Raw genomic sequence first — 22,909 nt, forward strand, 5'->3', positions numbered from 1 at the left:
TTCTGAACTGTTCACCCCTCCCTTCCAATCTAAACTGTTCTCTAGCATCAGCTATGGTTTCAAGTAGCTGCCTCACTCATGAAAGCCCAGTCTCTGTTCTTTTTCCCCTGTCTGAATTTCTAAAGTAGAATTTTGATTCCAGTGTTGGTTCATCCCTCTCGTTAAATGTGCTGATAGGATCTACCTTCCAAAACCACAGAGCCAGAGGCCCGCTCCTGGCTGTTGGTGGGTCGGCCAGTGGCGATCAGTGCCATGTCGGGAAGGCTCTTGCCAGCCGGCCCTGGGGAGACTGCCCCCCACCGCCCCCAGCGTTGCCCGATACAGCAGATGAGAGAGACTGCCAGGTTATTAGGCATCAGGCCAGTAAACCCAAGGCTTAAGGGCTATATGGTGATCACCAGCTGAGTTGAGACCTTACCTTCTGTAGAAGCCCATGTAATTGGTAAAGCCAAGATGTGAAGCTGAGGGCTCGTTACCTGATTTACTAGTGGCAAGGCAGTGATCACTCTCCAGTGGGACTTCCCTTGGGCAGGCAAGCCTTCTGTGTGGTGGGCCCCTGTCAATACCAGGACATGCCCACGGTTCTTGGATTCTCTGATCTGCATGCTAAGCCCTCCACGGTGTCCTGCCCCGGTCCCCCCGACAGACAAAAAAGACAAAAGTGGTCATCGATCATTTATGCAATTAACCAGTTTCAGAATACATTCTGCCTCTTGCGTTCTGATTCCATCGCAGGGCAGAAGGAAGTTGGTTGCGTCCTCAGGTGGTGTAGGTGTCTTGGAGTCCAACTGCTTTGGAGTCGGCTGGACACGCTGGTGGGAGGGTGCTGCTGGAGGGAGCATGTGCGCGCCTGGCTGCTGCTGGTCCGCCAGCATCTTCAAGTCGCCCAGTGCCAGCTGCTGGCTGGCTTTGAAGATCCTTCGCTCCTGAGTATGCTTGCCCTTTGCTGGGGAGGGTCACAGTCCCCTCTTGTGTTACCTTTCGTTGTAAAATGCCCAGCAGAGCGGTCTTCCCTTCACCAGGGTCGGAATGTGGGGCTCAGACCCAGGAGGGAGGGAGTCTTCTTGGAGGAACCAAGAACAAGATGGAGTGTCCCGCAGTGAACACGCTTCAGTGACCGTCACAAATCCACTTCTCCGTGCCCTCTCGAGACGAAGGGGTGGGGGGAGGGGAGCTGGAGCCCTTCTCAGACTGAAAAGATAAGGCAGCTCTGGCCACGAGGGAGTCGGCCAGAGCTGCGGGAACAGGGCTGGGGTACTTGAGGGTCAGCGCTGGTACAGTCGGAGGATGCCGGCCTCGTGCAGGTCCTTCCACAAGGTGGCTTCCAGGGACAGGTCGTGGTTGACGTAGAAGATCAGTGGCTTCTTTATTCGCTCAAAATAGTGGTCAGAAAATTTCCAGTAGTTGCTTGTGATGAATCCATAGGCACTAACCTAGACAAGGATGGCCCCTGAGTTAGCGTTCACTGAGCTAGGTGCAGACAAACCTGTGAAGTGATAAGATTCCGGAAAAGCACAGAAAAGCACAGCACCCCCCCCCCCGACCCCCCTTCTTAGATACCACGCTGAAGACACAGGTAAACAGTAGTTCGAGCTCACGCCAGCGTCAGGCACTTGTGCTCTTGGACGTGTCTCCTCAGCCCCACAATAATCTCAGGTACTATCCTCATTTTACAAATGAGCGGGGAGCGCCTGGGTGGCTCAGTCGGTTAGGCGTCCCGACTCTTGATTTCTGCTCAGGTCGTGATCTCGCTGTCAGATCGGGCCCTGTGTCAGGCTCCGCACCGACAGCACCAAGCCTGGTGGTTGGGACTCTCTCTCTCTGCTCCTCCCCTCCCTCTCAAAATAATAAACTTAAACAGGGAAGCGAACAGGTCTTCAGTCACAAGCCATTGAGTGGCCAGGCTGGGTTTTAAACCCTGGTCCATGATGTCTGGGCAAAGCCATCATCTCCGTGGTGAAGCCCAAGACAGAGGCAAAAGCCCATCACTACTCCTGTCCCAGTCTGATGGCACCGTAGTCGAGAGACAGCTGCTATACAACAGGGAAGAGGTGTGGGGCACGGAAGAGAGGGGACTCCGGTTCCCGTGCTGGCGTTAAGTGTGGGTGACTGCAGACTGTTTCCCGGCTGCCTCCACGTGGCTCCTGTGGGCAACACTGCACTGGGGACATCTGCAGTGATTTCAAAGGTTGCGTGTGGAAGGCCGACTCTGCTGTCAGCTCAGTTCTAGAATGTACTCATGAAAGGATGTGTCCCTGCCACTTCCGTGGAGAAGATTTTGGTTCCGCAAGAACAATCTGATAACGCGTGTCTTGGGTGTCATAGGGAACGGCAGCCGGGGAAGAGAGGGTGAAGCCCAGAAGTGCTGGGACAGGTGGCTGCCGGAGGAAGGCAAGGCTGGCCGCCCCCCACCCCCCAGCTGTCCTGGAAAGGACCCTCGGCCGTCCCACTCCCTCCCGCCCCTTCCAGAGACCAGCTTGCTCCTGCACCTGGGGAATCCCTTCCCCACAAGATACAGGCGGGGTCCCAGGCTTAGGTCCCACCCACGCTTGTCCTCTGCTCCTGTTACCTGGTCACAGGTGTGCAAAGCTGTCAGCAGCATGAGGGCCCCAGTACTCGGCATATATAGGTCTCCAAAATTTGTGTTCATCAACTTTGATTTCAGAAACCTGGAGGCCAAAAGCATCAAAACGAGACAGAGAGAGGATTAGGTCTCGCTCACTTGGTGGTTGTGCCCTTTGGCTTCCCGGCTACCGAGTCACACGGGCTGGAAAGCCGGGGAGGACGTCCTGGCCCTTCTAGTGCAATCCGTTCCCCGTTTAGGAAAACCCCAAATGAACCAGATGCAGAAGTCTGGAACAGGCCCGTGCGGAAGCACCACAGGGACCATCCTTCCCGCTCTGGAAGCCTGAACCCAGCCTAAGTCCCCTCTCCTCTCTGCAGCACCCTGCCTTCCCCGGGGGGCTAGGGAACCACAGCGGGTCGGGCACAAGTGGCCTGTTTAGTCAGCCTGAGCCCTACCCCCAGGCTTCCCCACGTTCCGCCAAGCCGGAATCCCTTATGTGGGACATGAGGGACAGGGCACCCACGTCCGGGGACTGGAGTCACCGGTGAGATGGTGCATGATGAGATGGGGGGGAGGAGGGGGGCGCACACTCGCAGAGTCGGGAAGTGAGGCCTGACCTCAGCCTTGGATTTACATCTGAACTCTGCCAGACCAACCACGTAGCCTCTCTGAGCTGGTTTCTTCCTCTGTGGAACGGGGCTCTCTCGCCACCGCCTCCAGCTGGCCTCCCCAGACCCACCCACCGTCCTTCACCCGCTCTCTGTGGCGCCAGCCTGGGGGCTACAGCAGGCCTCTCGACCACGGCCAAGTCATTTGTTGCAGGGACGCCCTGTGCATCGTATGATGCTCAACGGCGTCCCTGGTCTCTACTGGCTAGTGGCCCGTACCTAGTGACAACCAGAATGTCTCCAGAGAGGGGGGCAAGTGACTGCCCCCCCGCCCCCATGAGAAACCACAGGCAGGGGGAGAGGGACTGAGGGAGGGAAGGAGATCAGGCCACTGCTGTCCCCCAGGCTGATCCCCACGGTCGCCTCGGGCTGGGCCTCGTCGAGGTTCGCTCTCCGGGGAGATTACAGTGAGCGGGCCATACAGGGCCTGCAGCAATCGGGGGGCTGGCCTGCAGGGGGGCTGGAAGGGGAGCCGTTCTTCGTGCGCCCGCACCCCCGCCCTCCACACACACACACCTACCTCTCCCTCAGGTAGCCGATGAAGTGTGGATGTAGCAGCTTGAATTTCCCGGCAGAGGCTTCGGGTCCGAAATAGGTCTGAGGCCTAGGACCGGTGAAAGAAGTGGACGGAGCGGCCCGAGCCGTCGTAGGGCAAGTGGGGGAGCAGGCTGAGGGGGGAGGCGCTGGGCCTGCGGCGGTGCCCGTGGTACGGGCGGGGCTGGGTGTAGTAGCGGGAGAAGGGCGTGTAGAAGGTGGCCGGCAGCACGGTGGGCACCACGTGTGGCTTCCCGCTCACCAGGACCTCGGTGGGCGGGGAGTAGGAGAGCGAGGAGGGGGGCGTGAACAGGGCCGGCGGGGTCGGGTAGGAGCAGCTGACCCGGGGGTGGTGGGGAGGAGGGGGGAGCAGGGGGAAGTAGAGGGACTCGGGCACCTGAGGGCGCTCGCAGCTGCGGGGCGGGCAGGGGTGGGAGCAGGGGAAGCACTGGTTCTGGGGCAGGGGCACGGTGGGGGGCTGGAAGAAGGGGGGCTCCTTCAGGAAGCGGGGCACGTAGGGGGCGATGTAGGAGGGGATGCCCCGCACCGGCCCGATGTAGGAGGCCGAGGTGGCCGGGCTGTGGGAGGGGGACCTGGCCACAGGCACGGGAGGGGTTTGGGAAGAGTTTCGAGAGACGGACTTCAGGCCAGACTGGGAAGGAGACTTGGAGGTGGGCGGAGCGGGGGTCTGGGAAGCCCCTCGGGGCACATGTTGGACGTGAGGGCTGGGGGTCAGGGAGGAAGCCCGGGAAGAGGGCTGGGAGGCAGTTGGAGTGGGAGGGTGAGAGGGGGGGCGGGAGGACGACCCCCGGGTGGGGGACGGAGACGGGGCTGAGCCGCCGCCGGAGCTGGAGTAGGCCTGCTGGTTGGTGGGGGTGACATGGTTGGACCGGGACTGGGAGGGGGACTGGGTAGGGGACGGACTGGGGGTGTGGGAGGGGGAGTTCATTGGTGTTGGGGAGGCTCGTGACCACCCGACCGATGTCCCTGAGCCGGCCCCCCCAAGAGCCCGGTCCCGCCCATGTCACAAAGCCCACTCGTGACCAGGTGCCGCATCACGAGCGATTGTTGGGTGGCACCCGGGCGGGGGCAGGGCGGTGGTGGGCCAGTGTAAGCGGCCGGGGCCTTTGGGGGCTTAACCCCTAAGGACCTCAGAAGCTGCTCTTTTGGGGGTGGGTGACGTGTTGGGGGTAGGAGGGCTGGACTTGGCGGCGGCAGAGATGGCATGGGTTTGTAAGGATTGGACTCTGGGACAAGGAATTGTCCCAGCGCCACAGGGAGAAGGTTCAGCTGAGGCCGGGACATGGTTCAAAAGAGCTGGACACAGGCCTGCTGCCCAGGAAGGTCGGGGAGAAAAGACAGAGCGTCCTTTGTTCTCTGCAGGACAGTGGACCCATGTCACCTGCTCTCCCGTTTCACGGGCACAGCGCTAGGAGGCTGCCCACCAGGGCAAGTGGCATGGACACCATCCCCCCGCCCTCAGTGTGCTCAGCAGGACAGCAGAGTCAGGAGAGGACGGGCCCAGTCAGTGCCGCGGGCTGGGGGGGCTGCGTGGGTGACGGGGACAGCAGCCCGAAGCTGAGCAGCCAGGGTGGCCCTTCAGGCGGGTTCCTGGGGACCAGCAGGGTCACCTGGGCTTTTCCATGGGGAGGACAAAAGAGCCTAATTGCCCAACACCCTCTTGGATTCTTGGGGACTTCCTTGCTGCCCTCACCCTCTCTCCCTACCTGACAGTGGGCCCAGGGAGCAAGCAGGGGGATGATCCCAGCACTACCACACCCTGCACTCATTTGGCGGCTCACCTGTCCCCTTTGTCAGGGCCCTCAGGGACAGGCACACCCAGAATGGCCGATCTCAGCATCACATAGTCACGGATGTCAGAGGGGATGAAGATATAGCGCAGGTCCTGTTGGGGCAACAGAGACACTGAGCCAGCCCCCCTCGCCACTCCCCACCCCTGCCCGAACAAGACCCCATCCTGCTCAGATTGGACAGCCCTCTACCCGTCCTGATGGGAGAATTTCTCTTCTCTGCCTGTAATCCCCCCTCTCAACCTCGTGACTAATGAATAGAAAGCAGCAGAAGGGATGCTGGGGGGTGATCTTGGAGACTAGGCCAGAAAAGGTCCCTGGGACCACTCTGGGTGAAGTTAGCTGCCATGACCTGAGAACACTCTAGGAGCCTAGAGAGGGGCCGTCTCGATTCCGGCCTCAATTTTTTTTTTAAAGTTTATTTATCTTCAGAGAGGGAGAGAGAATCCCAAGCGGGCTCTGCGCTGTCAGCTCAGAACCCAACGCGGGGCTCGAACCCACGAACCGTGAGATCATGACCTGCGCCGAAGTCAGACGCTTAACCAACTGAGCCACCCAGGGTGCCCCGACTGACGGATCCCGGCAAACACCTGAGATCCTGAGCCAAAACCAGTCTACTAGGCTGTTCCCGAATTCCTGACCCACTGAAACTATAAGACAATAAATGTTTGCTGTTTAAAGCTACTAAGTCTGGGGTAATTTGTCAACACAGGGACGGATCATTCCTACAGGTGGTGTGGCCACATCACAAAGCTGCTGCATTTCATTTTATCACGAGTGAAGAGAGGTCCTGCTGTGGCTAGGAGACTCCTGAATTTCCTGCTCCGAGGAGGAAGCTTCTAGAAACTCAACCTTATCCTGGGATCTCCCCTCTTTAGGTGTCACCCTGACGGCTCTTGAGGGAGGGGCAGTGTTCCCGAAAATGGGCTTGGCTGAGGAGCTGGAGGCAGTGGGCGGTCTCAAGTTCTGGCTCCCCGCCGCCCCCTGCTGGGCATGCTGCTCACTGCTGGATCCCTTTGAGCCCAGCCTCCCTCACAGAAGGACATTCTGGAGGGCAGCTCTTTGAAGCCTGGCCCTGCTGCCGCCTTGCTGAATGAAGGGCACCCGGCCTCAGTCTCCTCACCAGGAAAATGGGACTGACGGGCCCACGTACGGTGCCGGGCACCCCACAAGCTTTCAGTAAACACTAGCCATTCATGCTCTACTCCAGAGGAGTCCTGTGCTGCCTGAAACTATGGGTGTCCCTGTCCAGATCCCCCTCCTCACTGGCCCCGACACGTGCACCCAGGATCCTGGTGCAACCTCTCCATCTACTGGGCTGGGGCCACGGTTTGCCCCACGGAGGGGCTCTGGGAACAGGGGCGCTGACTGTCCGTGGCCTCGCACGCCCGTCAGAAGCCTCACCTGGCCTTGTGGCACAGACGTGAAGCCGAGGTTCCTGTAGGAGATGAGGGAGTTCTTCATTGTGTTCACAGTGAAACCATAGAAGGAGGTCTTGGTGCCCACATCCTTCTCAAAGCCTTTGATCACAGCGCCATTGAGTCTGGTCCAAACAGAGGCCCGTCAGCCTCCTCATGGTCACATGATGCCGTGTTTGTACTTGGATCTGCTGCGTCTGTCCCCAGGTCTCTGTGCAGACCATGCCCTCTGCCCAGGGCGCCACCAGTGGGGGTCGCCAGCCCCGTACCCACCCCTCCGGACCTCAAGGGATGCCTGTGAAATGGGCACATCCGGCCGTGGCAGCTCCCTCCCCCCTGGCATGCGGCACCCACACTCCATCTTCAGAGTCTGTCTGCGTATCTGCCTTTGTCCGACCCTGCTTGTCTCGCTGCCACCCGAGGCCGGGGCTGCCCCGGGGCTGGCCCTCTTTCCAGCTCCTCTCCCACCGCCCCCCTGGCTCCCGGCCCGCACACCTGAAGACGTAGTCGTGGGCATCGATGTTCAGACCCTGGCGGGAACCATTCAGAATGCCTCCATTCCCCACCACCGCACAGCGAACGCAGTTTGGAAGCGGCTTCCCAGAGGCAGCAAACAGCTTGGAGCTCTCGGAGTCATTCAGGAGGCTCAGGGTGGAGTTGATGGCTGTGGGTGCCAGACAAGGTGGGGCGCTCAGAGGAGGGATGTCACGTTGGAGCCTCCCCAAGAATGCTCCTGGCACCCCATCTGCCAGAGGTCTGACACCAGGGCACAAAGGGTGGAGGGGCGGTGCAGGGAGGGCAAAGTGTCAGTGGGACCATGGGCTGAACTGGGCGCGGGGTGGGGAGAGGATTTGGCTGTACCCTTAAGTCATCTCAAGACCTTGAAGAGCTAGTTGTCTCAAGACTGTATGGCACAATAAGATAATCTGAGGCACACAGGGGTGGGGTGCAGATTGAACGGGGAGGGGGGCCTCTGGGCAGTTTCCCACAGCAGGAACCGTCGGCAGGCTGAGGTCCCAGAGCCCCTGTTCTCGGCCACCTTGGACCTTGGTGCCAGCGCCAGAAGGGGAGAGCTGGCTGGCAGGTGCAGCCAAGCCCCTCTCCCTGACCCCGTGGTACTTGTAGGGGGTGGCAGATGTGGGGGGAGTCATACAACGGGGTGGGGGGGGGTGAGCCCTGAGACCTTCCTGGGAAGAAAGGGGCACGGGGTGGGGTGGGGGGGTTGCTATGAGGGCAGGGTCTGCCCCAGAGGAAGGGGTTCCCTGGGGCCCGAGGCCTGGGGGAGAAGCAGCGGCTGCCGGTTACCTTGGAAGGAGAGCCCCTGCCAGCCATAGGGGGCTTTGTACTGGCTCAGGCTGTCCCAGAGCTCCTGAGCGAAGAGGCCCCCCGAGAGCAGCACTGGAGTGGAGAGATTGAACAGGGCCCGGAAGTGGGGGTGCTTCTGGATGGCCAGAGAGAGCGGGTGTCGGCAGTGCGGGCTCTGTGGGGCGGGAGGGAAGAGTGCTGAGCTCCATTAGCTGGGGGCGGGCGCCTTCCCAGGAGCCTGCAGAGCCCGCAGGAAGGTTGGGAGGGAAGAGCCGTCCTTCCCCTCCAGCCCTGGTTCACCCCCAGACCCGCCAGCTGAGCTGACCTGTGTGGCACAGCGGTGTGGCGAGGGTCAGAGAGCTTTCTGGATCTACCCTGCCCGGCCCCTTCTCTCCTGGATGCCACGTCTCCAGGGCCTCCTACTCCTTCACTTCACACTTAAGAGAAACTCTGGGGCGTTTCCCCACAAAATGGGTTAAGACCCGTCTGCCCTTGAGCGGAAGAGTGCCAGCCTGCGCTTTGGAATCCTGCAGCCTGGATCCAAATCCTAGCTCTGGCAGTCCTCACTGTAAGATTCGTGTGCAACGGGCTGCTGGGATGGTTACCATCATTTCCTTCCAGGTGGTACCTGAACAGTGCCCCCCCCCCCCACCCCCAATTCTGTCTGCCTAGAATCTTAGAACGTGACCTTATTTGGGAAGAGGGTCTTTGCAGATGTGGTTAATCAGGGTGACGTCATATTGGTTTAGGGTGGGCCCTAATCCAATGACTGGTGTCCTTACACAGCCGTGTGAAAACAGACACAGAGACTGGAGTGATGTGACCACAGGCCACAGAAACCGGAAGAGGCAAGGAAGGATTCTTCCCTAGAACTTTCAGGAAGGTGGCTCTGCCGACCCCTTGATTTCGGACTTTCGGGGTTCAGAGCTGTGAGAATCAATTTCTCTTGTTTTAGCCCCTCCCCCCCGCCCCGACCTCCGGTTTGTGCCCATTTCTTTCAGAAGCCCTAGGATAGTTAGGCAGTGCCTCGGCACACAGGGACCTCGAGGGAGGGTAAAGTACTCAACAGGTTCCAACCCCATCTGCCTGCAACCCCCCGTGTCAGAATCCTGCACAGCCTGGGCCTGGGTGGGGCTACCCTTCCCACCGAAGGGGGCTCTCTGTTAGGCTGCTGGTTTGACGCTGAGTGCAGGGAAGAGCCGTACGGTCGGTCGCTTCTGCTATAAGGTGCCCTATGGACGGCAAAAAACCTACCACGCTGTGCAAAACGGTGCCATCGAAACCCCGGGGCTTTTGGGAAAATGGGATTCGTGGTGCAGCACTCAAAAGCTTTGTGATGCTTTGTGATGCATAAAACACAGGGGGTGGGGCCTAACGGACGAAGCAGTTTCACGCGTCCAGCGGTTAAAATCTACTTCTATTAAACGTGTGACCTTGGAAAAGACTCGACGTTTGCTCATGTTAAGCGGGCATCAGAAGGGTGGCAGCCTGTTACCGTGAAGTAGTGGGAAGAGAGTTATGACACACTCAACGAGGTGCATATCTGGAGGGCGCATGTGTGTGTATTTTGCGGATTCCTCCGTGGCTCCCTTTGGTGGGGTGTGGTTTTCTGCATTTAACCTCAGCACTCCCAAGGACAAATCACCCCGAAGCAAACACAAAATGTGTGTTAATGCTCAAACTGTTTCCTAAGGTAACCAACCTTCCTGGAACAAATTCACGTTTTCAAACCAAGCATTGTAGCCGGACTGGCTGCACTAATTTCACTACTATTCAGCTTCTCTTTGGGCTGTGTTCCAGGGCCTTCTTTAAGAGATGCCAGGAGAGGGGCGCCTGGGTGGCGCAGTCGGTTAAGCGTCCGACTTCAGCCAGGTCACGATCTCGCGGTCCGTGAGTTCGAGCCCCGCGTCGGGCTCTGGGCTGATGGCTCAGAGCCTGGAGCCTGTTTCCGATTCTGTGTCTCCCTCTCTCTCTGCCCCTCCCCCGTTCATGCTCTGTCTCTCTCTGTCCCCAAAATAAATAAACGTTGAAAAAAAAAAATTAAAAAAAAAAAAAAAAGAGAGATGCCAGGAGAAAACTCTTCAGGTCTTTATATCAGGAAGGGCTGTGCTTCACTTGGGAAGTGGGCTTGCTATTATCTCATGGATGGACACAATGGCAAATTTCCTTCTTCACTGTGGCCGCCAGGAAGCTCAGAGCTAGATACGTGGCCCGTCCCTTACACCTTGTGGCACATTTTTCCTGCACTTATCTACATGACGTTGTCTTATTCTCCTACCTTTATTTTTCCTGCGGCCATTTCTTCATTTTATTCTGTTTATAGGTTTGTCTTGTTATGTGTATCCAAGTCACCCCGAATCCTTTTTTAAAACAGGCGGGGATATGACAATGAGCATCAAGCAGCTCAAGGTGGAAAGAACGTTGGGAAACTTAAAGATGAACCATAAGCACCCAGAAGATGCTTGGGGTTTGTCTTCAGCCCGCAGGCCAAGTGTCTACCCCTGCCTCTGTCCTTAAGACGGGGATGGGGACCCCCCTCCTCCACCACCTGCCCAGGGCTACTTGCTTTGTGCCTGAACAGCTCAGCTGTTCACTATGTTTGACATGTGAAATTTCTTTCCCTGAGGCCTCGGCTAACAAGTCCGAGTTCGGGCTCTAGGACATTGAAAACACCTCTTAAACCCGAATCGATCCAGAACAACAGTCATGGTCCTGCTGGGCCACAGCACACAGAGCGGGGCAAGGCTGTATTCCTCAGCGGCTCAGAGGACACGCTCTGGGGTCAAAGCAGAGGCTCAAATTCCAGTACCGCGTAATCTCCCAGAGGGACCCTGAGCAAGGTACCTGACCTCTCGGGGCCTCGTTCGTTCGCCCGTAAGAGCTACATGACAGAGTTGCCGTGCAGCTTAAGTGAGGGAATGTGGGTGAAGTGCTTCAGCCCACAGTTAACGCTGACCATTCCTTATGGAGCCGGGCCTAGAAGCTTCTCGAACCCTGCCCTGGGCAAGCTTCGAGCATCTTCCCAGGGTTTGCTTGTTTACTCCAGGTCAAGCAGTTTAAATGTGACTTTTATAGTAAAAAGACATTTTGAGGGGCACCTGTCTGGCTCAGTTGGTAGAGCCTGCGACTCTGGATCTTGGGGTTGTGAGTTCGAGCCCCACATGGGGTGCAGAGATTACTTAAAAATAAAATCTTTAAGGAAAAAAAGACATTCTGAGTAGGATGTCAAATTCACAGGCCTTTTAAATAAAGATAAATCACGTTGGGAATGCAAGCTGGTGCGGCCACTCTGGAAAACAGTATGGAGGTTCCTCAAAAAACTAAAAAGAGAACTACCCTACGACCCAGCAATCGCACTACTAGGCATTTATCCATGGGATACAGGTGTGCTGTTTCGAAGGGACACATGCACCCCCATGTTTATAGCAGCACCATCAACAATAGCCAAGGTATGGAAAGAGCCCAAATGTCCATCAATGGATGAATGGATAAAGATGTGAGATATATATATATACATACACACAACAGAGTATTACTTGGCCATCAAAAAGAATGAAATCTTGCCATCTGCAACTACGCGGATGGAACTGGAGGGTATTATGCTAAGTGAAATTAGAGAAAAACAAATATCATATGACTTCACTCATATGAGGACTTTAAGAGACAAAACAGGGGTGCCTGGGTGGCTTAGTCGATTAAGCACCCGACTTCGGCTCAGGTCATGATCTCGCGGTTCGTGGGTTCGAGCTCTGCATTGGGCTCTGTGCTGACAGCTCAGAGCCTGGAGCCTGCTTCGGATTCTGGGTCTCCCTCTCTCTCTCTGCTTCTCCCCTGTTCATGCTCTCTCAATAATAAAAACATTAAAAAATTAAAAAAAATTAAGAGACAAAACAGGTGAACATAAGGTAAGGGAAACAAAAAGAATATAAAAACAGGGAGGGGGACCAAACGGAAGAGACTCATAAATATGGAGAACCAACTGAAGGTTGCTGGAGGGGTTGTGGGAGGGGGGATGGGCTAAATGGGTAAGGGGCACTAAGGAATCTACTCCGGAAATCATTGTTGCACGATATGCCAACTAATTTGAATGTAAATTTTAAAAAATTAAAAATAAAATTGGGGTGCCTGGGTGGCTCAGTCGGTTGAGCGTCCGACTTCGGCTCAGGTCATGATCTCACAGCTCGTGAGTTCGAGCCCCGCTTCGGGCTCTGGGCTGACAGCTCGGAGCCTGGAGCCTGCTTCCGATTCTGTGTCTCCCTCTCTCTCTGCCCCTAACCCACTCCCATTCTGTCTCTGTCTCTCTCAAAAATAAATAAACATTAAAAAATAAATAAAAATAAAAATAAATTTTTTTTAAATAATAAAATAAAGATAAATCACATGATTTCCCCAAAACTTTTCACCTGGCTGCACCCCTTCTCTGCTGCTGTGGTACAGGGAACCCTCGTGGTCAGGTCTGGCTGCTCGCTCAGCTCGAAGGTTCATGGTTTGGCTGTTCCAGAGTGCTCTCACCCAGCAGCCTTCCAAGAATGTTCTCGTTTGCTTTTCTTTTTCACCTCCTCCCTGCTAACTCGAGGATGCTCAAAACTGCCAGAATAGCTGACCTAAGTTTTACCTTTCTCGTCCCGGCGTTTGACACCTCACGTCCAAAGAATGCTCCAGACCATGTGGCGTTCCTGGGGGAGAAGCAGAAGTAAAGCAGGGTCGGACTCAGCTCCAGAGGCTGACAAGGTCTGTCAGGGTCAAAGGTGCCGCTCCTTTGATCCTCCTAGGCTCTGATTTTCGCCCACCTCTCTCTCTCTCTGGAAACAAAATTATTGTCACATGATCACGTTTGGCTCAGCTCTATAAACCCCAGAAATGAAGAAATCCCACGGAAAGCGGCAGAAATACGGTTTACCGAACAGTGAGATGGTGGGTAAAGCACGAAAATAGGAAAGCTTGCCGCCCCCCCCCCCCCCCCCCCCCCGCCGTCAGATGGACCTCCCTGCCAAGGCCCCGGACGCAGGGGTTACATGGTCCCCCTTCACCTTGGGGTGGGTTGTCCTGCCGCCGGGCTCCTGCCCTACGGCTCCCAATGGCAGGCATGGGGTCTGAAGCCTCATGGGGCGCCTGGGTGGCGCAGTCGGTTGAGCGTCCGACTTCAGCCAGGTCACGATCTCGCGGTCCGGGAGTTCGAGCCCCGCGTCGGGCTCTGGGCTGATGGCTCAGAGCCTGGAGCCTGTTTCCGATCCTGTGTCTCCCTCTCTCTCTCTGCCCCTCCCCCGTTCATGCTCTGTCTCTCTCTGTCCCAAAAATAAATAAACGTTGAAGCCTCATGCCCTAGGTTTGTATCCCACGATCTAAGGAAGTTACCTAATTTCTCCGAACTCTCTGCATCTGTACGGCAGATATAATCATAGTGATGTGACTAACAATCCTATCCCGTATCCAATTGTTGGCAGGATTCAGACAGAGAATCTGTAGTATCTCATACAAAAAGCGTCCTGTGAGTGTTAGCTAAAGGAAGAAGGAGTGGCAACCTCTGTGACAGTGTCCCTCAGGGAGGGAGGGCAGGAGCTGAAGCTACTGCCCCACCCCTACTCCCACCTCCCAGGCGACCCCAGCATCAGGGAAGAGAGCAGACAGAAGGAATAGGGGCCTCTGCCTATGCAAATGGGTGTCGGGCTTCCCCCAGACTCCTGCCTCCTCCCCAACCCACGGAGGAGCAGGTGGGGAGGATTTTGGCCGGCAGTTTGCAAGGAAACAAAAGGCCTTTTGTTACTTGCTTCTAAGGTGCCTCCCCAGCTGAGCCGCCTGGGAGCTTGTGACCTGCCTCACTTCAGGTTTCCACAGACCCAGGAGGGCCAGGCCAGAAAGAGCAGGCATGATCCCTTCCCCCATGCTTCTCTCTCCCCCTCTGAGGGCCACCTGCCCCCAAAGCCCAACCTGTAGTTCCTGTCCTCAGCAGGACAGGACCCTCTTTGAAGAAGGACCGGGGACACAGTACCCAGCCCTCAGGGGCAGTGAGAACCCCCCCGGGGGAGTCCCCTATTCTGTTTTGCTGCTCTGAACACCCCAAACTCAGGGAGGCCTGCTCATCTCTAGAGCACCCCCCCCCCCCCCCCCCCCCCCCAGTGCTCAGTGATTTCTCCCAGCTCCTCCTTCTTAGGAATCCACGGGCTTCTAGATACCTGTCTGGAGAGCCTGGAAGGAGTGAGGGAGGGGGTCAGCCCACATATGCCCCTCCCGGATGTTTTCCTGACCTGATGAGAAATAAGGACCTTGTACAGTGGTCCTTCCCTATCCCGGGGGATGTATTTCCAAGACCCCCAGCAGATGCTTGAGACCATGGCAAGTACCGAACTCCATACAGACTATGTGCATACAGGTCTATACACACTGTGGTTTTTCCTCCACATCCATGTATGTATGATAAAGTTTAATTTATAAGTTGGGCACAGTAAGAGATTCACAGCAGTAATTAATAAAATAGAACAGGAGCGCCTGGGTGGCCCAGTCGGTTAAGCGGCTGACTTCGGCTCAGGTCATGATCTCATGGTTCGTGCGCTGGAGCTCTGCATCGGGCTGTGTGCTGACAGCTCGGAGCCTGCTTGGGATTCTGTCTCCCTCTCTCTCTCTCTCTCTCTCTCTCTCTCTCTCTGCCCCTCCCCCGCCCCCATGCTCTTTGGCTCTCCCTTTCCCTCTCTCTCAAAAATAAATACATAAACTTAAAAAAACAAAACGCCCAAATGATGTTGACAACAGATGGTAACTGGCAGGTAACTGGAAGTCTCTGTTCTCACCATCGGCCCCGCCCCCCATAACAAAGTTTTGTTTTGTTTTTTCAATAAGTCTAGATATCCTGATGCCCGGAAACTGCTGACCCAGATTCCTCCGCCATGGGTAAATTCCTGGGCTGCAATGAGAGCCTGGCCTCAGATTCAGTAAGACGGGGTCCCAGCACCCTTCCCTACAGGGGCTCTCTGGCCAGGCCACCTGCTTTCCCACCCCAGCTGGGGAGCTCACGCAGCCTGCCCCTGCCCTCCCGGTACCATCCGGCTTCCCACCCAGCCTCTCCTGGCACTACATTTCCATCTCCTGTAGCGAGGCCCTGCCTCCCGGCCTGGGGCCTAAAGACCTTTAAAAACTTTGTTGAGACATAATGGATGTTGGACAACCTCATATTTAAAGTTTATTAGATGCTTTCAAAGGGTGTTTAAATGTGTTTCAAAACATCTTTTACGTAAAATTCACAAAGGATTCTCTTATTCAGTGCCTGGCCTTATGCAATTTCGGGCTACCAGGAGATTAAGTAACTTCAGGTACCACCATCTGCTAGGTCGCCCTTTGTTCTAAAGGGACTGGGCTCCTAATGGGTTGCACGTGTTTTCTATTGTTTCGCAACTTCAGATGCCTTTTGACCTTGTTTTCCCGAGACCAGATACTGACTGCTTTCTTCCCATTATGCCCGGAGCGAGGTTTGGTGAGCAAAGCGCAGGTGGTAAAAGCGCGCTCTGGAAGGGAAAGCCTGTGCGCAGAAGCCGGTCGGCAAGACTGGGGGGGGGGGGGGGGGGGGCCTGCCTAATCCGGACACGGGGCACAGCTCGATCCGCCTCCCAGACCTAAAATCAAGTCCTTTTGAGGCTTCTTCAGTAACTGGCACTATCACCTACCCAACGCAGGCTCGAAGGGTTATCCTCGCGGGGCGCAAGTGCAAGGAAGGTGCGCTGGGCGAGCGCGAGGGAGTGGAGCCAGGAGAAGGCTCAAGGAGAGGAACTTGGATGCAGCCCACAATCTGCCCGTGTTCCCGGGGGAGTCCGCCGCTTCGCGGGATCGCGCCCAGACGGCGCTTATCAAAAGTAGTTAACATAGCAAACGGCGCGCGGGGGACAGAAGGCAGCCCGGCGCGGGGAGGGCAGGGACGGAGCGAGCGGGAAAGGCGACCCGCCACAGGCGAGCTGAGGATCCCGGCGAAGTTGGAACCGCGACTTGGGTCCCTTCCCCCAAAGCAGAGTCGGAGAAATGGGCCGTTAGCGAGGGAGAGTTCCCGACAAAAACGAGGCTGTTTTTATCTGACTCCAAATCTGGACAATAGAAAGTGTTTCTAATCAGGGAATCCGGAGGGAACTAACCCACAAGGCTTTCGGGAGCCAGTGGCCGGTGCTCAAGGTGCGAGGTCCTTCTCGGACCCCGACAAGGGCTCTGGGGACCGGGCAGCGGAGGTTGGGCGCCCGGGTGGAGGCTCCGGGGACAAAGGGCCCCCGACCCCGGGGAGGCCAACGCGGCGCGCGAACTGATGGGGCCCGGGCTGGGCGCCCCGCGCGCCCCCTGCGCCTTTCCGGTCGGACCGCGCCGTAGCCCCTACCTGGCTCCAGACCGGGGCCCCGGGTAGGGCCCCACCGCCGAGGAGTACAGAGCGAGGAGGATCCCCGAGCAGGCAGCCGTGAGCAGGAGCAGCAGCCAGCAGAGCGGGCCGCGCGGGGGCCCCATGCAGCCCTCACCCGCGGGCGCCCCGTCCGCCGCCGTCCCGGGCGGTGGGGAGAGGCCCGGGAGGGCCGGGCGGGACTCCGGGAGGCGGCCGCCCAGCCCCACCAGCCCTGCCCCCCTTCCTGCCCCCGCGGCGCCTCCTGCCCCGGCGCGCCGCACCCTCGGGGGCGGGCGTGTTGCCCCCCCACCGCCCCGGCGCTCGGAGCTTGCCCGCGCCCCTCCGGCGCTGCCCTCTGTCCCGAAGCGGGCACCCGGGCGAGCCGGGGTTTGAGCCGGGAAGTCTCCCGCCGCGGTCAAGGGCAGGCGCGCGCGGTCCGGGGGGGCCCGCGAGGGGGGCGGGCCGCGGGGAGACGCCGCCACCTGCCGGGTGGGCCGCGCACTGCGCGCTCTCTGCCCCTCCCCGCCCCCCGCGGTTTCCGGATACCAGACGGCGGGGAGACGGCGGCCGGGAGGCTCACCTCGGAAGGACCCTCCTGAGCTGTCGGTCAGGCCCTGGCACCTCGGGTCCTTCCAGAAGTGCGGACACAATGGTGTGTGTGGGGGGGGAGGCGGTTTGCCAGGACGGAGGAGCAGACCCTGTGTTGGATGGAGGTGAAGGGGGCGAGGTGGGTAGGGCGTCTGTTGGGGGTGGGGGCGGGGGTAGTTGAGACCTTTCTTCCCCTCCTTTGGTGACCGTCCGGGGCAGCCAGGGTCGTCAATCGCATAGCGTTCTTTTTCCAAAGAAAAAGCCAGCCTGGAGCTCTCGGGCGGCAGAGGGACCACCTGAAAGGTGTGACAAGGCCTCTGGTGTCACCAGGGAGGGCGTCACCTACAAGGGCGGGGCAGCCCTGGCCCGTAGGTGGGGGGGTATACTCTCCAGCAGGCAGCGTCCAGGGCCTTAGCCCGCCCTCCCCCACCCCCCCGACTGTGAGGTCCTCTGGCCCCCCGCTGTGAAGAGCTTCAGGGATGAGAGGGACCCTCTCTCTCCCAGGGACGATCCGCCCTCCCCTTTTCTTCCCACGTGGGAGCAAATCTGGTGTAGCAACAGGTGTGCACTACAAGGCTTCCCGAGAAGCTTCCCGGGGCCTGCGCCTGTGGGCAGGAATGGGTCATTCGGGCTCTGTTCTCTCACCTCCTCTGTGGGCCACGCCAGGGTCAGGGTCACCGGACGGCACTCGCAAAGGGGAGGTTCTTGCCTGTGTTCCAAGACTGCCTGCGAGCGAGCTGCACCTCGCTACCGCCTTGACCGGGCGCTACATGGAATCGAGGGTTTCAGGGCTTTCATTTCGGTCTTTGTGGTTTTTCGGCCATCAGAATCCCTGTGGATGTTACTTCTCTTCCCCGCGGTGGTTAAGGAGACCTCGGGCCCTCTCTCTGAGCCCACCAAGCACGCACTCACCCTTGCTTTCAGTAAATGCCTCTCCTACTTTACGGCGAGAAAGGGAATCACTATTAATTTCTTCTTTTTTTAATGTTTTTTTTTTTTTTTAATTTTTGGTCGTTTCGAATTTATGGAGTGTGTTGTGGCCCAATGTGTGCTGTGTGCCCTTGAAAAGAGTGTGTATTCCAGGGTTTTTGGATGGAATGATATATACAGATGGATAGATATAGATAGATATAGGTATATAGGTATTGATACCGATATCTGTTAGGTCTATCTCATCTAAAGTGTCATTCAAAGCCAACTGTTTTTCCAGCCTTCCATCTTCAAGCCCACAAACTTGGTCCTCACCGCAGCCCAGGCTCCACCTGCCTGGACTCCAGCCTTAAGGGGTGGGGGAGGAGTGCTCTCTTCCTGTGTGGGAGCTGGCCCCGCACCGTCCGTGTCAACAAGCACAGCCTATCTCCTACACCTGTCTTTTAAAAGTTTCTTTATTTTGAGAGAGAGGGAGGGAGCGTGAGCGGGGGAGGGACAGAGAGAGAATCCCGAGCGAGCTCTGCACTGTCAGCCTGGAGCCCGACGTGGGGCTTGATCCCGAACTGTGAGATCATGACCTGAGCTGAAATCATGAGTCAGACGCTTCACCGACCGAGCCACCCAGGCGCCCCCACCCCTCACATCAGAAAAGCCTGGACTTTTCTGTCCAGGCAGGAAAGATTATGACCCTTGCACAATCTGAGCCGATACACGTTTAGCTCCAGCTGGGGTGTCTACACCAGCCGCTTTCCGCTCCTCGGTTACCTCCAGCTGCCTCCCGGCTCCCTGCTGGGTAGGGGAGGCCCATGCCATCTCCGTGTCTCCCTGCCATCTGGTTACCCTCTGAAACTGTCCTCTCTGAGGCCAGCACAGGCCTTCATCGTTCCCGGTGGAGCAGACCCTTTCCATCCTAACCCTGCTACATCTGCCTCTGAATTTGACCCGTGTCCTCATGGTTACTTTTCCACCTCGGTGAAATCCAACATCTGGCCACCCTCACAAGGCACTTCCTGCTGCGGTCTGTTTCCAGAGTGAGAGCAGAGTCATGCTTTCCTGCTTCTTTGCTTGTCTCCTATGTTTTTGTTAAAAACGGAACATTTAAGACAATATATTGTTAGCGGGGCGCCTGGGTGGCTCGATCGGTTGAGCGTCCGACTCCGGCTCGGGTCATGATCTCACGGTTCGTGGGTTCGCGCCCCGCGTCGGGCTCTGGGCTGACAGCTCGGAGCCTGGAGCCTGCTTCGGACTCTGTGTCCCCCTCTCTGTTGGCCTCTCCCCCGTGTGCACGCTATCTCTCTTTCAAAAATAAACATTAAAAAAATTTTCTTAAATGTACTGTAGCAACTCTGGGTACTGGACCCCCATTCTCCATCCCAGGTTTGTTGTTTGCTTGCTTAGTGACTGGTTGGCTTATTTTAGGGAAGCCTCCCCCCACTCCCACCCCCAGTTCCCCTAAAGTGTTAAACCTTTGATGTTTCCCCGTAGGGAGGTGTGATTTGGGGCATGTCACCCTGGGTTGGCGGCCGTTTGGGCTGCACTCTACACCTCTTTCCCTGACCAAACCCAGCTCTTAAGCTCCATGCATTGCCATCTGATTGCTCGCTGTAGGGTTGACAACAATGCCCTGGGGCAGAAATTGCCCTACAGACCCCTCACTCCTCTGAGGTTAGTGTTCCTACTGAGGAGGGCTCCTGCCACCTGTCCCCTTCCCTGGTTCCCTCCTGCAAACTAGCTGGCCTCCTCTTGAACCTACAGCTTCATGAAATCTACCAATCTTCTCCCAGTTGCCTTAGGCGTGAACTTCTCCGCCCTCTGTTGCAAATAAAGCCAGTTCCTGTGGGAAGAGATTAGGACCTGTATGGTTGAGAGGTTGTGTGTGTGTGTGTGTGTGTGTTTTGTTTTGTTTTTGTATTGTTTTAGTAAGCTCCTTGCCCAGCATCAAGCCCAATGCAGGCTTCAACTCATGACGCTGAGTTCAAGACCTGAAGTGAGATCAAGGGTCGGACGCTTAACCGACTGAGCCACCCGGGCACCCCAGGACCTATGCAGTTTATAACCTGCTTCCGTCTCTGGCCAAATCTCTGAGCCGGGGCTCTGGAGCTGGGGTGGGGGGCGATGGTGTGATCATCTCTCTCTGAGTGATGCCCTTGTTTAGGAGTTGAGCATGTGACAGATGGGAGGCAGTAGGCCTCAGGTCTTCTCAGCTTGCCCCTCCTGGCATGAAACCATCACCGTATAAGCCAGGACAGGGACAGCCAAGCCCTCTGCATCCTCAGTGACATCACGCTCAAGGTAGAGTCTCCATTCCGTGAGTGGGAGCTGAGCAGAAGGGAGTCCCCACCGCTTGGCCACACTTGCCCAGAACTTAGCCTCAGCCACAGGTGGCTGGTGCAGGGTGACAGATGCTGATGGCCCGCCCTTCCCTGGAAGAAAGCCCCGTGACAGGGAGCTGAGGGCAGAGGGGCCCTGTGTTCTCAGCTGCACCGATCTGGAGTGGGGGTAGGGAGAGAGGGAGCAGTTTGGGCTCAAATACCACACACCCTTCTCAGATTTTCGTGGCTTTTCTTGAAGATATTTTATCATTTGTGTATACCCTTAGGACCACTTCTAGCTACTGTAAATGGTTGTCTTTTTACACTTTTCACCCATTTCATTGGAGCCTGGATCTGTGGAGTCCCTCACGTCATGCTGAAATCTTTCTTTATTTTTTTTAATAAAAAAAAATTTTTTTTTAGTGTGTATTTATTATTGAGAGACAGAGAGAGACAGAGCATGAGCGTGGGAAGGGCGGAGAGAGGAGGAGACACAGAATTCGGAAGCAGACTCCAGGCTCTGAGCTGTCAGCACAGTGCCCAACGCGGGGCTCAGACCCACGAGCCATGAGATCATGACCTGAGCCGAAGTCGGACGCTTAACCGACTGAGCCACCCAGGCGCCCCTAAAAAAAATTTTTTTAAATGTTTATTTATTTTTGAGAGAGAGACAGAGGCAGAACGTGAGCAGGGAGGGGCAGAGAGACACAGAATCTGAAGCAGGCTCCAGGCTCCGAGCCATCAGCACAGAGCCCGACGGGGGGCTCGAACCCACGAACCGCGAGATCGTGACCTGAGCCGAAGTCGGATGCTTAACCGACTGAGCCACCCGGCTACCCCTACAGTCTTTGTCTTAAAGTCTGTTTTGTTTCCTGTAAGTACTGCTAGCCTGACTTCTTTTTCTCCTTTCCATTTCCGTGGTAAGTGTTTTTCCACCCTTCACTTTCAGTCTGCCTGGGTCTTCCATCTTGCAATGGTTTTGAACTTAACGTTGGCTTCACTGTTGATTTGGTACCCTAAAATTCTATTGCCGAATCAGGGAAATATGAAATACAAACTGGGTGTTTGGTGGATCTAAGGAAAATTGTTAACGTTTTTAGATACGGTCATAGTATTGGGCTTATTTTAAAGGGTTCTTACCCCTTAGTAAGACATACTGAGGTATTTACAGACGGACAATATGGTGTATGGGGTTCGCTTAAAATAATCCCGTCTGAGCTGTAAGTGGGGAGGGCACGAGAGCACCGGTGAAAGAAGATTGGCCGTGAGTCGACAATTATGTTAATAACTACATTAATTTTTGTTAATACGAGTTGCGCAATAGGGGTTTATTACACTATTCTTTCTACTTTTGTGTATGTTTGAAATTTTCTAAAATCGGTTAATTTATTTTGTCTACATGTGAAATATACCTCATTAGATTTTGTTTTCTACAAATATAAGGTCATCATTAAGTTGAGTTAAAATCTTGAAAAGTCGGGTTGCCTGGGCGGCTCAGTCAGTCGAGCGTCTGACTTTTGATTTCGGCTCAGGTCGTGATCTCATGGTTCGTGGGATCGAGTCCCACATCAGGCTCTGTGCTCAGCTCTCTTCCCCTCTCCCTCTCTCTCTGCCCTTTCCTCCCTCTCTCTTAAGATGAATAGACTTAAAACAATCTTGAAAAGTATGTATAACATACTTTTCACTTACGACGTGGATTATGGCTTCACAAAACCAAGAAGACTTAAAAACTTCAAGTACTCTGTGTTCTGAAACAGTCTTGTGTAAGCATCTTTGTAAAAAGACATTCTTACTAAAATCAGTTTTTATTTTTCGGTATCTGAAGTGGCATGCATTTCAGGCAAGTTTCTAATCAAAATTTATTAGATATTCTAATTATGCATCAGAGGCTGGTTTGTCATTTCAATCAAAACCACTTTCAGATGATTAAAGTGTTTTATGGAAGAAAAAAAAAAGCCATGATGAAAATTGCCCCAGTTGTATTTCAAGAATTTATAAAAAGACAAATTGATGCACTGAATTGAAGCTGAGTAGAACCGAGCTTGCGAAAAGAAAACACATTTGATGACCAAATTTTAAACATCAGCCGGGATGTTCTGGATCAGTCAGAGTATGAATTAGCACTCGTGACTCAAACAATTAGAGCCTAATGCTTTCCGAGAGTTAAAAGGTTTCTTTTTTTATATTTATTTTCTATAGACCTATTAATGGGAAGGGTTGGGGTTTTTTTTCCAACCTCTTGAAAATGTCAACTTCTTGAAAAAAATAAATGTCATTTTGTAAGAAGTGAGAAACTAGTTTTGACAATAGATAATTTGCCCACTTGTATCGCACAGTGCAATTGATAAAATTTTGCACAATTGTAATTGGTCTCGGTAACTGTAGGAAACAAAAACGTTAACATCACAGAACTTAAAATGATTTTATCAT

General features: G+C 55.6%; 1 protein-coding gene across 2 annotated transcripts; it reads right to left on the bottom strand.

Annotated features, from left to right (window-relative positions):
• Positions 1 to 662: 662 nt before the first annotated feature.
• ST6GALNAC2 (ST6 N-acetylgalactosaminide alpha-2,6-sialyltransferase 2) lies at positions 663 to 17,061 on the bottom strand. Of its 2 annotated transcripts, none has more exons than XM_045489714.1 (9): positions 16,650 to 17,061; positions 12,918 to 12,978; positions 8,303 to 8,477; positions 7,493 to 7,661; positions 6,984 to 7,122; positions 5,571 to 5,674; positions 3,755 to 3,952; positions 2,570 to 2,669; positions 663 to 1,433 (listed from the first exon to the last, which is right to left on the bottom strand). In XM_045489714.1, exons 1-9 carry the CDS (start codon positions 16,772 to 16,774, stop codon positions 1,266 to 1,268), a joined length of 1,239 nt encoding a protein of 412 aa, XP_045345670.1. In that variant the 5' UTR covers positions 16,775 to 17,061; the 3' UTR covers positions 663 to 1,265. The 2 variants fall into 2 exon arrangements, with proteins under 2 accessions (XP_045345670.1, XP_045345671.1); XM_045489715.1 differs by having other exon boundaries at positions 3,755 to 3,838; positions 16,650 to 17,056.
• Positions 17,062 to 22,909: the final 5,848 nt, after the last annotated feature.

The sequence above is a fragment of the Leopardus geoffroyi genome, chromosome E1 (assembly GCF_018350155.1).
Source record: "Leopardus geoffroyi isolate Oge1 chromosome E1, O.geoffroyi_Oge1_pat1.0, whole genome shotgun sequence".
NCBI lineage: Eukaryota > Metazoa > Chordata > Mammalia > Carnivora > Felidae > Leopardus > Leopardus geoffroyi.

Bases quoted from the DNA above. Each gene is read 5' to 3' on its own strand.
- ST6GALNAC2 (XM_045489714.1), bottom strand. From the start codon at position 16,774: ATGGGGCCCCCGCGCGGCCCGCTCTGCTGGCTGCTGCTCCTGCTCACG. The intron at 7,662-8,302 runs GTAACCGGCAGC...TGGCACCCACAG, and splicing joins GCAGGGGCTCTCCTTCCAAG to CCATCAACTCCACCCTGAGC. The intron at 5,675-6,983 runs GTGAGGCTTCTG...TTGCCCCAACAG, and splicing joins CGTCTGTGCCACAAGGCCAG to GACCTGCGCTATATCTTCAT.